The sequence below is a fragment of the Channa argus genome, chromosome 14, assembly GCF_033026475.1.
Source record: "Channa argus isolate prfri chromosome 14, Channa argus male v1.0, whole genome shotgun sequence".
Lineage (NCBI taxonomy): Eukaryota > Metazoa > Chordata > Actinopteri > Anabantiformes > Channidae > Channa > Channa argus.
This window is the reverse complement of record NC_090210.1, coordinates 20,865,992-20,882,291: the sequence shown is the minus strand read 5'-3', so window position 1 is coordinate 20,882,291 and position 16,300 is coordinate 20,865,992. Positions and strand designations below refer to the sequence as shown.

At 44.0% G+C, this 16,300-nt stretch overlaps 1 protein-coding gene across 2 annotated transcripts in view; it reads right to left on the bottom strand.

Annotated features, from left to right (window-relative positions):
* atp1a2a (ATPase Na+/K+ transporting subunit alpha 2a) overlaps positions 1–15,148 on the bottom strand; it is a 34,101-nt gene extending 18,953 nt beyond the window's left edge. For both annotated transcript variants that reach the window (XM_067529417.1, XM_067529419.1), the window contains exons 1-10: positions 14,997–15,148; positions 13,964–14,038; positions 12,631–12,690; positions 11,658–11,861; positions 9,084–9,197; positions 8,518–8,652; positions 6,950–7,067; positions 5,044–5,312; positions 3,116–3,314; positions 2,030–2,139 (exon numbers count right to left, since the gene is read on the bottom strand). In XM_067529417.1, coding sequence (XP_067385518.1) covers positions 2,030–2,139; positions 3,116–3,314; positions 5,044–5,312; positions 6,950–7,067; positions 8,518–8,652; positions 9,084–9,197; positions 11,658–11,861; positions 12,631–12,690; positions 13,964–14,038; positions 14,997–15,008 — 1,296 coding nt within the window. In that variant the 5' untranslated portion in view covers positions 15,009–15,148. The remainder of the gene's footprint in view (positions 1–2,029; positions 2,140–3,115; positions 3,315–5,043; positions 5,313–6,949; positions 7,068–8,517; positions 8,653–9,083; positions 9,198–11,657; positions 11,862–12,630; positions 12,691–13,963; positions 14,039–14,996) is intronic.
* Between the last annotated feature and the right edge of the window lie 1,152 nt (positions 15,149–16,300).

The following is a 16,300-nucleotide window of genomic DNA, read 5'->3' as shown; positions in this document are numbered from 1 at the left end:
GGATCGGCTCGCCACATAAAATAATACAAAATAGATTTACACAAGGACTGAAGTTGTTCAGCTTTGCTTAAGTAAAAGTAGAAACGCCGCAGTGTGGTGCAAATACTCGATTTAAAATTTTACCCAAGTGAAAGTAAAGATGTATCATCAGTCACATTTAATTTAATTTGTCTCTGTCTATTTTGCAATATGGCTGTAGCTCAATTGGTCCACGGATCACAGGGTCACTGGTTCAATCCACGGTCCCGGGCTACGTATCAAACTGCCCTTGGGCAACATTGTAATTGAAATTATGTCCTCTGATAATTTCTCCACAAAGGTGACAGTGTTGAGCTTTCGGGGGAACCTGCGTTGACTCGAAGATTCACGTTGTGGTGCTGTTTCCGTTATTTTGTCCACCCCAGGATATAAGTGGGGCTAGACTAAATAACACTTCTCTCCGTAATTTATTACAGTTCAACAGCAGCGGCAGCGGCAGCAGCAGCCGCGGCACAAACTGCCTCCTTGAAAATGATCATATAGTTGAATCAACACCACTCTAAAACAATTTCAACAAAAGGTGAACCTCATCACCTTCATGAAGGGCGAATTTACTGCCGCTCCGTTGTGTTAGACTGCATTAGATTCAGGTGGGCGTATGTAATAAAGTGCCGGCGGAGGGCATTATTATAGATTTTAGCAGAATTTTATGTTGTAACTGGATGAGGTGGCAATAATTATTAGTTTTAACCATAACAATGGGTGTTATTTTTAACTGATACTGGGAAAATTGAAAAACACGAAACGTAATTAATGGCTGTTATATAAATGTGAAGAAGTTAAAAGTGCAGGTGTGACGCGGCCAGACTGGAACAACAGTATACTACTTGACTAAAGTACAGTATTTCCCTCTGTAAACGTAGTAAAGCAGAAGTACGCTACACAGTAACTTCAAATGAAAATCCTGAAAGCTACGAAATGTATCCAATACTTTGATGGAGATGAAGCAAAGGTGCTATCGCTATGGCAGCAGCATGATGGCGACGCCGGTCAGAATCCTGGCGGGACTCCAACTCCTTCTCGCACTTACTAATCAAGGAGAGGTACCTGAAAATGAGCCTCACGTAAAAACCCGTATCTCTTCACTGCTGGCAGTGCTGCACAGGAGGATGTTTTGGAGCATAGTTCTATAAAATAAAAGTATTCAGAATAATTTCCATGCTGTAGTTTTTAGCACATGCTTTTATCATTATGCCAAGTATTATAGTTGCTGAAATTGGGTCCACTCTGACTACAGCCAAATCCTCACTCTACTGTACTGTATGAGGATCTGTTTGAATTTTACAGTCTTCCTACTTTGTGGGTGAGTACATTCAGCCGCTAACGCTTATGTGCTTTCTCCATATCGCTCTATAGAATCTTAAAGGCTTCGGCTGACATTCTTAACACTGTCAAACAGGCCATAAATAGAGCAGAACCAACAACGGCTTTAACCTTCAGGAAGCTGTGCTATTCCAGCCGCGCTCACTGCAGTGGAGAAATATGTCAAGTGTAAAGATGTGTCGCTCTCGTGTGCTTTCCGATAGGAGTGATATGTGGCTGTGGATACAAAAACTCTACTCGCAGTGTAATTAATAACAGGTTTTCAATGCTGTTATGAACGCCCTGCATATCCTAGTGGTACACTTTTGAGTATACGTTTTACTTGCAATGGAACACATGATTGTACTGCTGTCTTCACTCACAGTAATTCAACGATGTGACTGCTTCTTTAACCACTGCTTGTGTGTGAGTGACAGCACACCTGGCACTCTCCTGATGTTGTTAGCTTCACGCTACTGGCAAACCACGTAAGCAAAGCCATGTATCATGCATTTATGAATAATGTGCATGCATTATTCGATTTGAATCTAGAAAGGCTTGCACACATTGTCCTTGGATTAAACTCAATCCCCGTAGAAGAGGGGAGATAATTCATGAGACTCGAGCATCGGTGCAAAGGTTTAGAAAGCTGCAGTTGATAGTGTCAGTGTTTGGTGGAGGTTTATACCATCTGGATGGGAAGGAGCTCCTGTCCGGCTCTGAATACAGCTCTGTTGCACAGGCCGGCCACACGAGAGAGAGCAGCCCAAGTAGCAGAGCTCTTGTCAAATCCTAAACCTGAGAGAATAGCAGTGGGAGCTGTGTTAGACCTTTTTTTGTAAAGTAGGGCTCATGCAGTATTTATGGTTCTGACTTAACTCTCACTTCAAGGAGTAGCTGTGGATATTGTAGCTAAATAACAGAATCAGGGTCAGTTAAGTTGAGCAATCACTTTTTCCTTGACAAAAGTGATTTTTCAATTCCCCAGCCGGGAAAATGCCGTTCATTTTTTATAAGAACGTCTCAAAAAATAAAAGCCGCTTGGAAATTTCCCGTATCAAAATTTCATCCCTCCCCACCCTGTCGAACTGCAAATGACCTTCACTCTTCAGCCGCCACCTGCATTTATTTTTCATTCTGGTCTCGACTCTCTAGGCCGGTCACCAGGGTGTCACTGTTATTGTGAAAACAGAATATGATAGTGCCGTGCAACATGCAGCACCCAGTGGTAAACTATGGCCGGAGATGTTGAACTTGACAAAGTGTGCCGCAAGAGGTGCAAAAACCTGCAACGGCTGCAAAAAAAACAGCCGCCCGTCCTCCTGAAAAATGAATTCGCCGTGTTATTTCTTCTGCGCTCGCACTGTTTCAGCAACACGGCCTTTGTCAGCACTGCTGGCTATTCATTGTATGATTGCAGAATTTGCTGCCTGACTCCCATTTTTCTTTCGTTTTATTCTTTCCGAACCTTATTGGCTTATTGCTTAAAGTTACCTAGAAATCTGGCTCGACTGTTTGCTGTCTGGTGGGAGACAGGAATCCAATTGGTTCTGCTGCAGGAATTCTGGGAAAAGATATGTTTGTAGCTGAGGGTTGTGCCGCCTACTGCTGCTCAATTAATCCAAGCAGTAGCGTGAACAGCAATGTTGGTTGGCAGTGTTAACATTGGATGGATGAATTTTGACAGCTAGTATTCCCACACACTATCTCCTCTTCATAACTCTCAGCCTCTCCATCTACCTCATTCCTCTCTTTTTTCATCTCTCTCTCTCACCGCTCTGGTCCTCGGTGGTGTCTGCCTCGTGGATCTGGTTGTCGAACCACATGTGGGCCACGGTCATGCGGTTCTGGGTCAGCGTGCCCGTCTTGTCGGAGCAGATGGTGGAGGTGGAGCCGAGAGTCTCTACGGCCTCCAGGTTCTTCACCAGACAGTTCTTCTTCGCCATTCGCTTGGCAGTGAGAGTCAGACACACCTGGGAGGATGGCAAGGGGTGAGAAGGGTGAGAAGGGAGGGAAAGAGTGAGGCCCGAGGGAGGGAGCGAATAGGAGGAGGAGAGGATGGATGATTGTTAGTCGAGCATGTGTCCTCATCAACGTGTTTAACTGTTTGTGCGTGTGAAACGTTCCACAGTCCAGGTGTCTCACAGAGAATGTGTGTGTGTGTGTGTGTGTGTGTGTCAGGTTGACAGCAGGTGCACAGGAACATGAAATAGGATGACTACACATTTTCCATATGTTGCAAAAAACGCACATCAACACAAATTAATCCTAAGCTGACCACTTTACTCACATAGCAACAAATGCAGCGCATTTCAACATTCCCATACACAACTAAAGAAGTCACTGGAAGTTAATTTAGTTTCTGTGACCAGTGAAATGTCGACTGATGGCATTTCAAATGCCAGCTGGCATCCACCTCAGCCTACACTTTGGTTATTGTTGCAGAAAAATTGAGATGCACTTCAATATTTGGTTAATTCCAACATCCAGTAATAAATCACCTGCTTTGGCGAGCTCTGTGGCATCATTAAAACTACAGCTAGCATTCACCGAGGGTGAATTAGAGCGAGAAAATGCACAGGTGTAACTAATAACATTGAGAATGGCTCTGTTCCATGCGGGGTGTTCCAGGAAGCCATGATAGTGAGCCAGCAGGCAAAAAATCAGGAGCTGGCATGTTCAAAGCTGCACTAATCAATATTTTTATGTCAACAATAGATCATATAGTTATGCGTAATATGAAAGCAGCTGCTCAAGAAGAAAACCCGTGGAGAATTAACACCCAACTCTGCATTCTCTGCTGTTCTGCATAGTGTTTGAGCCTCTTGAATTCCCCCCCCTTTTTTTTTTTTTGATCATCCAGCCTTTAAACTCCAGCAGCTACAGGCAGCTGTTTGCAGCATAAGCTCAATGGTCCACTGACTGCCAGCACCAAACAACAGACAAAGTTGGTGAGTTAGACAGATTTTAAAAAGTAAAGGTGAATTATCTGGTACCCAAAAGGAGGAGCGGGTGTAGAACAAAACGGAGCAAAAAGGAAAATAACCACTGAGTGTGGCCAGCAAACTGTCATCCAGCATATTAACCATAACTTTAAAGATGTTAATATATCAACTATTCACATTCACCCCAACAGGCAATTTAGAGTCACCAGTTAACCTAACACGCGTTTCTTTGGACTGGAGGAAATCCACGGAAGCTCGGGGACAACAAGTCCACGGTCGGCCATGCTCCTGTTCCCCAGATGGCCAAAAAACCATTATCAGCCAACACAAAAACAAATAAGACCACATCACTCACTAATAATCACCTACTTTATGCAACTCATAATTGGCTGGTTATACGAGGCCCATTTACCACACAAACGCTGTTTTAGCATTTGTATGTTTGTGTAGAGCACACAGTTTGTTGATTTCCACATTTTATGTAATGCTGGTCACTTTCTGTTCCCAGATCCATGTTCTGACCTGTCCTTGCTACGAGGGGAACTTGTTTATTCTAAACTGTAGGGTAAATGTTCTCTTGCAGCAAAACCAAGAAGTGGGTGTGCAGAGACATAAAATCCTGTTGGACTGTAAAAACCGATCTGCTTTAAAAAAAAAAAAAAAAAAAAGATATATTTTTTTTGTGTGAAACAGAAGAGAATTCACTCAACAGCCTTGCTCATAATAAAACAGAATAACACCCACACACACTACTCACAGTGACAGTTGCCAGCAGTCCCTCAGGTACATTAGCCACAATGATACCAATGAGGAAGATGACGGCCTCCAGCCAGGTATAGCCCAGGATGATTGACAGGATGAAGAAGCTAATACCTAAGAAGACAGCCACCCCAGTGATGATGTGGATGAAGTGTTCAATCTCGATGTTGATGGGCGTCCGGCGGACCTCCAGCTCAGATGCAAGAGTGGCGATTCGACCCATTACTGTTCGGTCACCAGTGGCTATCACAACGCCATGGGCTGTACCTGAGAGGGAGAAACCCGATTCACTGTTAGCCTCTCTGGACAAAGCATCGGTGTAATATACGGTTTGAAAAGTATATCGAAGAGCAACTAGCATTGATGAATTACTGAACGGGGCATAAGGGCTTGGGCCAAAGGTCGGGGGGCCCATGTGCCAGAGCCTCTGAAGTTACTGTTCATATTTCATAAAAGAGCTCAGTTAAATGACATAAAATGACCAGATATAGCAGTACAACAACCACTAAATTAATGAAAAATGCCCAAAGGAAGTGCTAAATGACGTTCAATTAAACTAAAAATGACGAGACACATAAAGTACGTAATAAAGAAATTGAAAAATGACCAAAAACAGCAACAGAATATCCATAAATAGACACGAAATACCTAAAATAGACAGTAATAGATAGTCACAACACCACCCAAGAGTGGTATTGAAGACATTGGAATAGTTGTGAGGTTACACTGACCTTTGACTATCAAAATCTAATCAGCGCAATCCTTCAGTTCAAGTGTATATTTGTGGCAAATTTAAAGAAATTCCATCACAGCATTTTTGTGATATTTAATTTACAAGAATGAGACGAATTGATGGAAAACCTGAAAAACCAAATGCTTGCAGGCTACAGCTGTTGCTGATCTGGAGGCATAAAAATGACCCAAAAACAGAAACAAACATCCAAAAATAGATATTAAATTACTTAAAACAGACATCAAATAACCAAAATGAACTCACAAAACGTACAACTACAGACTCACCACAACCCTGTCTGTAACAATTATTTTCTTATAATCCATCCATGATAACAAATGCTCTCAGAATACATCAATCAACCCTGAATATTGCAATGTCAAAGTGTCAAAGCAAAGGTTAAACAAGGTGGTTGAGTTTGATATCGGCTTCCTTAATAAAGAGCTACTCGTGTGAGTACAAATCAGACCAGCACACTGTGGATGCAGAGACAAATGACTGTAAACGCGGTGGAGGACACCAGGCTGAGTGCTGTTTGTTGTAAACTGAAAGGGAGGATGACGGGGATGTGATGGATGGTGGTGAATTACAGGTGTTGAGGTGGCGATCGATGCTCAGGTGGACTGAGCTGAGTGAGGAATTAACGCGAATCTCTTAAAAACACAAATAAAGTCATTCACAGACTTCTCTCCCAGCGGCCTTTTACAGGGACAATTCATGTTTACACGGAATTTAAATGTTTTAATGGAAGCTCCGCAGACCAAGATCTGTGGATTTTCCAGAGTCATGGCTACATACTGAAGCTCTTATTCACAGTATGCACAGCATAATGGGATATTGAATGATTTATATCAAAATTGCATATTAATGAGAATTTGGTAAAGGTAGGATGCAACACGTGATGCCCGGAAATGCTCAGAAATCTTTTTTAACTCTTTATCAGAATTTCATCACAAATGGGCAAACACTTCCCGGCTTCGTCTATTAAAATTCAAATTTAACCACATGCCGTACTCGAGGACAGAGAGATGAAAGGTCTGTTGAATTGCACACTGAAACACACTCCTGGTCGGGTGGTAAAATGAAAAAAAAACAAAAAAAAAACGTTGCTCTCCATATGGCTTTCAACAGGACGTTTAGAGACAATCTTGGCCAGATGTGGCCTACTGACCCTCGACACAGTTGGTGGAAAAGAAACAGATGTTCCTGGTCTCCAGAGGATTGTCGTGTGTGAACGCAGGGGTGCGACTCTGAGGCTCCGATTCTCCCGTCAGAGACGAGTTGTCCACCTTCACGCACACAGAGAGAGGGAGACAGAAAAGGGGGTTACTGGCGTTATCCAGCAGGTCCGATCGACAGAAACAGGAGAGAAGGAGCAGGTGAAACTGACAGGGTGGAAATGAAAGACGCAGCACATATCAGCGGGCAGTGCAGTGATGTAACACTCCTGTCATGTGAAAATCATGTTTTGCCCATAGGTGAGGATATGGACACCACCAATCAACCTATGATCCTCCTACACTGCTTCAAAACCCAGCAGGATCAACTCGAAACATGACATGCTGGAGACATGTTCACCCTACAGCAATGCTACAAAGAAGGAACAAACATTGGTGATACAGTAAATCAAAAATGTCCCCCGTGAGTTTGGATCGTTCCACTTTCAATCACATTTGGGGATACAGACACCTTCCACACGTGCTCAAAACATGATGGAAAGTCTGGGCGGGGGCAACGGGAAGAAGAAGAAGAAGAGCTCATTTGGTGAAAGAAATGACAGAGAATGTGTGAATGATTTACAGGAACAGTGTCAAGGACATCGAAGGAAACGCTGTATACTGTTGGTGTATGAAATAAGCAGCTGGTTTATGTTTCTGGCACCTGTACACATGGTGCACTCGGGCTGTGGACACAAATCTTTGGGTATACGGTCGTCCACAGGGAGACTGTATGTGAAGAAATTTACATCATGGACACAGACACGGGTGTGGACATGGAAAGTATGATGGGCCTTTAATTGGACATTGTAAGCTAATATACTCTATTTATAATGCGTGTGTCTGGCTAAAATATTGTTTGTAGTGTCGTGTTGGCATGTGAGACTGATCAGGTGACTGACAGCTGAGTCTTTGCATGTGAGGCCACAATTCCATAGCAAACCCCCCCCCCCACCTGAATCAGGCACTGTAGGCCACAACAATCCAACAAAACAGTCTGCAAGTGTCCGTGACTGTAACTGTCCCCTGTGGTTTCACAGAGCAGAGCCAACAGGTATTTGCTTTCAACTATCATGTAAGTTATCACATCTCCAAGCGTCAGCACAAAACAGACATTTACGTGCCCACAGATTTCTGTATCGCTTCCTGTCGTAACACTTGCAAGTTTCAGTGCAATGTCTAGACATCAATTTGCTTAATTGTCACGATATTAAGCCGCAAACACTCACGCCCCCTCGGGATGGCGTGAAACAACTTTAGTGATTCTGACCAGGCTTTTCATGAGGCCCGATTTTCAATTAATACTTTGACCAAATACCCGTAAAAACTAATGACATTGTCGTTAACCCCAAATTTACCTTGTGCTAAAGGCAATGAGTGCAAAAATGAAGATGGTGAACATGAAGAAAGAAAGAAAGAAAGAAAGAAAAAGTAAAAACCGCAGAACCAAAGTCAGCTGAACTACTATAATCCCACTGAGACCTGTAGGCTCCCCAGGGCTGAGCCCAGCACCCCCTCCTACCTTGCATCCGTTGGAGGAGATCACTCGAAGGTCAGCTGGGATGCGGTCTCCCCCTTTGATCTCCACCAGGTCTCCCAGCACCACAAGCTCAGCATTGATCTGCATCTTCTCCCCCTCCCTGATCACAGTCGCTTGCTGGCATGGAGAAAAAGCAAGAGCGAGATGAAGAGGGAGGGGGGGGGAGTGTGAGGAAGAAAGAGAGAGAGAGAGAGAGAGAGAAAGTGGTGGAACAGAAAGAGGATTTAGTCAGAGGAAGAGGAGCCAGAGGGTTTAGACGTATGGGAAAGAGAGAAAAAAGACAGGTAGGGAAAAAAAGAGGGACAAGAAGAGAATAAAAAGCCTAAACAGATTAAAGAATTAGACAATCGATGTGCTAGGGGTGGATAACACGAGGGGAGTTTTCATGCAAACACACTCACAATCCGAAGTTGGCTCAAACATTTATTCCCGCTTTGTGCAAGCTGTTTGGGTTTCAACCTAAGTGAGTGTGTAAGCCCTACTTGAGGGACGGCTTATTGATCCAGAAAGCTGTGAGACTGCAGCAAACATCAAATGCATCAATTTACCTGTGGCACCATTTTCTTGAAGGAGTCCATGATGCGTGAGCTCTTGGCCTCTTGGAAGTAGGAGAAACAGCCGGTGATGATCACCACGGCTGCCAGCACCACACCTAGATACAGCTGAAACGAGGATGGGGGGAGGGGGGGGAGGGGGGGGGGGAATGATTTAGGTAAGGCAGGTATAAGCGTAGGGAGCAGGGATTTTACAAACCTCAAACTGCTTTTAAAACAGCAAACCCTTAAACGCACAGTGCAAGAGAAGTTAAGAGCTAAAAAGAAAAGCCGGGGAAGCTCCGGGTCTTAGTGGGAGATTTAACGAGAAGCAACCGTCCTCGAACGGAATTGTCGTTTCCTTTACCTGCCATCTTTGGAGGGTTCGTTCAGCGATGGCCCAAGTGAGCGTCTGCCTCCCGAACTTAGAGAACCTAGAACCGAGGCTGTGATCTCGGAGGCCACAACACAAGCCTGAGTTTATGGTTGCGTGAAAGCAAAGAGCATCTGTGTTGCTGCGTTTCTTACATCTTTCTTCTCTATAACAGCGAAAACTCTGTTGTGAGTTCAGCTTTCACTCATGCCAACAAGACAGCGAGGTACTTTGGATAAAAGCATCTGCCAGCTGGTGTACTGTACGTCCCGGACTCCTGGAAAAATACAATTCCGAAATTCTGAAAACTTTTGGAAGGAGCTGCTTTTGTTTGTTTGACAGAATGTTTTGCTCTTTTACACTTGAATGACTTTTTTTTTTTTTTTTTGGGTGCAAACTCTTCTGAACCAGGAAACGCATCTGTATCCGCAGCAAATCACTTGTCACTGTTTACAACATTTGCCTCCTATTCAGTGTTCGGCTTGCAGCTCCCTGCTTTTTTTTTGTGCGTGTGTGTGTGGATTTAAGTCTCAGCCTCTTCCTCGCTTCAGGAGCCTCTTGTTCTCGTTCACCATCTGCACAGAATTATAAGCGCGACATCTGTGTCCAGCCAGGTGACACACTGGAGTCTCCTTTAAAGAATGAATCCTTCGTTTCCAGATTGCAAACGTCAATTTTAAAATAGCAGCACTTTCGAAAGCTTGGGGATGCTCAAATGCAATCTTTTACTTCAATAAACACATCAGAATAATGAAAATTAAGCTAAAGTCTGACAACGTCGCCCTGTTCAGTCCTGCTAGGGGGGATTTCCATCTTGAATAACTGCTTCATCAGAGCATTCAGCTGTGCATAGCCGGTACTGACTGTGGAGATTAAATCACAGGGAGATTAGTGCTATTGCATATGTGCATGTGCGTGTCTATCGTCTGTATGTTACTGTATATTATGCAAGGGGGTTTAATGCTGTATGGGCTTTGGAGAGCACTGAATGATGATTGCATAATGACTCGGAGCCATAACGTGCAGATTGGATGGCTGCTTGGCTCGTTGTGCTCAGCGGTTGGTCTGAGTGTTTATCTGTGCTCACACCAGGACCAAGGCCAGTGTCAGCCGTTGTTTTTACGTCACACCCTCTGAAGGGGGGTGAACAGCGGGGGTGTGAACTCAAAACAGGATCAATTCATAGTGTGTTTACATGTGTGAAGTTTTCCACCTTTCCCTGTGTCCTTTTCTTGATTTCCTTTAGTGGATGTTGGCTCTAGTGTTGTGTTGATTCATTTGCCCTAATTGTGCTGCCACACAAAGGAGAAGTAAAGGTCATATTAAAAACGGGGAAGGTTGTTTAAGATCTGGTTTGAGTTGGACATGCATGTATTTGGGGTTGCATATGGTACATGCATCGAGTATTAAATAGAGTTTTGTAAATTTGCCTACAAATCTCCTCATTGTATTAAACCCATTTGGCTTATCGGCAGCTTATCCTTTCAGTTCAGGGTCGCCACAGTGGATCATTGTCCGCATGTTGATTTGGCAGAGTTTTTACGCCAGATGCCCTTCCTGACGCTTCTGGGGTTGGACCGGCACTCGACAGGGATGGGAATGGGCTGTTGGTATTTAAAGTGTCTTGCCCATAGCCGGAACCGGGGATCGAACCACTGACCCTGCGGTCCGTGGACGACTGCCTTTACCAACTGAGCTTCAGCCGACCCATTAAAAAGTGATAAGTTAATAAGTTGAAAAAGCCAATTGTAAAGAAAACTTTATCTTTCTTTCTCATGTTTTTAGTACATGTGTTTTTCACAATAACCATCGTTTTTCCTAATTTTGAAAAACCACGACAAAGGTCAGTGTTGAGTTCAGCAGGCTGTTGTTATTGTACGGGCATTGGCACATTTCCGCGTTGAATGAGAAACTGATTCTAAACTCAGGAATGTTTCAGAAAGTCTGCATCCAATGATGCTTCTATGTTAATGCAATTCATGTTGTTCTATTTCACCTTGTGAAAAACTTACACTGTTTGAGACAATGAGTTTCCTGGCAGTTTTCTAGTCAAGTCAACTAATTCAGGAACAGTGTAGCTATCTGTTAATAAGTAAAGTAAGTAGATGCATAAAGGAGAAACTTTACTACGTATTTGTCCCCGTGTTGACTTCCTGCATCTGTCTTTGTGCCTGCGATTGCTACGTAAGGTGCACGTTTTACAAGCAGCTTCTCACGTTGTCATTGGGCGGCTCGTCCTCCATGGCCACCTGGATGCTGTAGGCCAGAAAGCAAAGCACGGCGCCGATCCAGAGCAGGATGGAGAAGCCGCCGAACAGCTGGCGGCAGAACTTGACCCACTCCGGGGTGGTGGGGGGAGGAGTCAGCGCATTCTGACCATCTCTGGCCAGATTCTCCGCAGCCCTGGCCTGACTCAGGCCCTATGGGGGAGAGCACATTTTTCTTTTTAGGAATAAACATCTTTGTGCCTGTGCTGAGAATCTGTTTTACTACAGCATGGCCTCATTTTCACCACAGCTTAAAAAGCAATTTTACTGCTAGAGTTGCAGAACATCAAGTATTCCTTCCTGGCCTATTTAACACTACAAGTATAACAAAGTGGGTGACTCTTCTCATCTAAGTCGCACGGCCATTTCCTCTGATTTTATCCCTAAAAGTTTTAGCATCCGATTTAGAGAAAATGTATGTAAATACCTGCAATGCTATCACTTAACTATGTTGGAATGCACAAATTTCAAGCCTTACAATTTTCTTGCGCACACCAGCTCCTATTTTTCTTGGCGCTAACCGTAGAAATAAGTAATCTGTAATCTAAACTTCAACCGCAATGTCAAAGTTAGGTTAGGAAACAAATGCGGTTACGGTGTAAAGCCTTTTGTGATGTGTTTGTACCAGGCTGCATATGGGATTGTAGGAGTTATTACATCAAAGCGTGTGGGTTTGTGTTTGTGTATGATTGAGGGATTAAAGATGAAGAAGACTCAAGGTGAGCTGGGGATGCTGCAGTGGCTCTAACTTGACCAAAGTAAAGCTCGGGCTCAGTTTGGATGTTGCTTTCCAGTATGTGCAAACAGAGATTAGATCTCTACAGCAGATAGTCCAGCTACTCTTTGTGGTGTGTTCGTGTGCAAGTGTGCATGTAAAAACAAGTGTGTGTGTGTGTGTGTGTGTGTGTGTGTCTGTCATTACCCTTATGTGGTCTACTCCATAGCGTTTCTCCAGATCTTTTAAATCGATTTGATGGTCATCCTGCAGAGACAAAATGTGCTTCGGTGGGATTGAAAGAGTAAACAGATTCAGAGCAAATGTAATTCTCAGGTAAAGTTTCTTTAAGGGGAATTTGTTTTTGACATATTATCCTGCAGCAACACATTCTCTGTTCTATTGTGTGACCTGCAGCAGTGCGGGTGCAGCTGTGTAGGGAGGTGTAGTGTAATTAGCGACCACAGTAATGGTCAAATAGATCATGAGGGCGAAGCACCGAAGCATTAGACTGCAAAAACACTTTATAGTCCGTATGTGACGTGGATTCCCAGGTTTGATATATACAGTGTGATTCATCGCTCGTTACAGTAGGTCAGAGAACAATGTCCACTCCCCCTGCAGTGAGCAACTAGAGCTGAGCAAACCGTGTTTTGTTTGTGCGGCTCCTTGCTGAAAACAACAGAAAATCCAACCCCATCTCAGTGATATACTGCACTTTATGTTATCGTGTTTTGGGGTTTATTTTGTTGCCCAGCCGTGTATTTTGATTTATTCCCATTGGATAACTGGCCAAAAGCCACCCCAGTAAACTGTACGTAAAGTCTTTGGGTGCTGAAGTATCAGAAAAAAAACAGCAGGTGTCCCGCTCCCAGTCAATTGGCCACAATCAACAACAAGCCCCAGGGTTCAGGAAACAGTTTGGTAGGGGCTTCATTTATACAGCCCCTACATCAAGTATTTACAAGCCATTGCGCGGATGTTTAAAGGATTTCCAGGGCTAAAACCCAAGACACCATCAATTGAAGAAGCAGTAGTGAACAACAGCAGAATCCGAGGAAGTCTCCCCTTTAACGAGTCGCACGCCAACATGGTTATTGACAGAAGCCGCTTAATATGAGATAATGGGAGCAGCAAATCTCACCCCGCTTTTCATGGACATTGCTTAGCTTGGCTCTGACAGCACCTCAAAGAGCAATAGATCTGCACAAGACAAAAAAAAAAACAACAACCCTGCACTACGCTGCTGGTGGCCCACAAATTAATCAGTTTCTTTCTGAGTACAAAGAAGAGCAGCCAGTGGGTGGGAGAAGACATAGGAGAGGACAGGCTGGCTCAGAACTCGTCTACGACTGACTACACTAAGCAGGTCGGATTGCCATTTTGTTTACGGGCCACTGTTTTCATTTATAGCCTTGTTAAATAACCTCGCATCTTTGGCGTAATGCTATTTGGAGATCATTTGAGAGCAGCTAGCAATGGAATCAATCACAGCGCAGAGTGAGTGTAGGTTGGAGCAGTGACAGCTTGGTTTTCTTACAAAGGACACCTCCTTCTTCAGCTCATCCAAGTCCCTCTCCTTCCTTTTCCTCTTCCCCCCATTCTCTGCACCACACTGGAGGGAAAAAACAAAAAAACAAGATTACACCAAACAAAATCAGGTCCTGTCAACCCAAACCTCCACACGATATGAGTGTGAACAGTCACACGCTTGTAGTCGCATTGTGTGGAGCCATTTACATTCATAGCCATGTATTACTACCATCAGTGTGCGAACAATGGACTCCGTGAACACTGGTTCATTTCAATCTCCTGCAACTATTGGCAAACTATTCACTGAATACGGAGGGAAAAATATTTGATATTTCTCTCATAGTGTGAGTTCCTCATTTGTGCAAGTGGGAGAGCCTGTGCGCGTGTGTGTGTGTGTGTGTGTGTGTGTGTGTGTGTGTGTGTGTGTGTGTGTGTCATGAACTGTTGGAAGCGCGGTGCATCATGGAAATCATCTGCTGCTGTCAGTCTTCTCTTTGCAGCACGTGTGCATGTCAGTGAAGGATGGATATACAGAGAGAATAAGAGCGAGTGACACAGTGAAAAAGTAATCAAAAAGAGCCAAAGAGGGGAGCACGGAGCCGGTGGAGGGCCTGGAATGTGTCTGGCATAGCAATTTCCCCCCACTGTGTGTGAGTAATATTACCAGCCTGTCCTCCCATAAAGCTAAATGGAATGGGCCTGATGGAGGGAATAAAAACAAAATGACGTAATTACACAAATAAACAGCAAGCTGGGAACTAAACTTATTGAGAAGAAAAAGCCATCATCCCGAGATGTTGAGCTGTTAAAAAAAACCCAACAAAAAACATTATCCTGATGTCAGAGACAAAAAAAAAAACCCCCGTAGACTAACTAGGTTTTGCCGTGATGCACGTCCACGCCATGCAGTACGTTACGGGAGCAATGCAGAAACTGAGTCACAACCATCCGTTCAATTAGGACGGGAAGTGGGAGCTCGAGTGCGACGAGAAATCAGGGATGTTTGAGGAACCGTTTTCTGAGAAATGAAGAGAACTTACCCCTCGGCCCATGCTGGACGTCCGGACGTCGGAAGGCTATAAGGTTAAAGACAGTGCTCGGGGGGCCTCGACACAGCCCACGTTTGGAAGACACTGGTGTCTTTTTTTGGGGCCTGGCACCTCCACACTCATCACCCAGCTTCCTCCCATACTGCTCCCCTCCTGACAGAGTAACCCGAGCTACACAGCCCCCACCAGTATCTCCCCCCTCCCCACTACTTCATTCCTCCGCCAGGCTTCTTGTGTGTGTACTTGCACCTGGTCAATGTGTTTCCCCAACCCCCTCATCACAACACACATGTGGCCCCTTGGAGAACAAGCATAAAACACTGCTGTCAAGGACTTTTAGACCAAACTTAATAATGAGATTTGTAAGAAGCAGGAAGCGGAGTGTTGGTTTTTCCCGGACACAAGCTGAATCGCTGCGTCTGCTCTGCAAAGAAACCTTGTTATAAACGGTTTGATTAACTGCTGAACCACAAAGATGAACTGCTACTATCATTTTAATGTTTCTCCCTCGTCACAGCCAGCGCAAAGCTGCAGTTAACTTAAGGTCCAACATAAGGCAGGTCTTCATCTGTGTGCCCACACAACAGATGCAGCAAATGATCTCGTGTCAGAAAAGTACCAAATGTCTTCCCGCCAGTTACTGTAACATTTGGGCACTTCCTACATGCTTCTATTCATGGAGTGAATACTTTGGTGTTTCTGAGCCCATCGTAGAGGGTTTCATCCCACTGAAGGTTTGTGGTTTGCTGTCCTTATCAGTTGAGCTGGGTATATGTATTTGATTGAAACCAAATAATTAAAGTGTTGTATTTTAACCGATATAGGGAAAAAGTCATATTTTAGCTATAAGCCAGACATCAAGGAGCTCAATTTAAACCTTAGAGAAAGAGGAAGCTAACACAAAGAAACACAGTCCTGCTCAAAAGAAAGTTGAATTCATGAGGATTAAACACAATTTAGTTGACTACACTCGGTCTGGTGTGACTGGTTGCTTATCGTGGCTAATGTTAAATGGTCATAGCACAATTTTTCAGCTAAATTTTTCACAACAGTCAGGTGGTTGTTTTTTTTCGTGCTATAATCTCCTGTTCATTTTTACAATAGACAGATTCCTTTACAAAGGACGTTGGGGGGGTGGAGGGGCCCACATCCACAGTTCTTCAAACATGAATGCAGTGCATCTATGACGAGTTCATCAAAGTTTTCAAATGACTTGACACCTTTCATTGCTGTCTGCCAGAGCCCGTTGGCAGTCAACTTAAAAGTGTTCCAGTCAAATGCAACAGTTTTACATG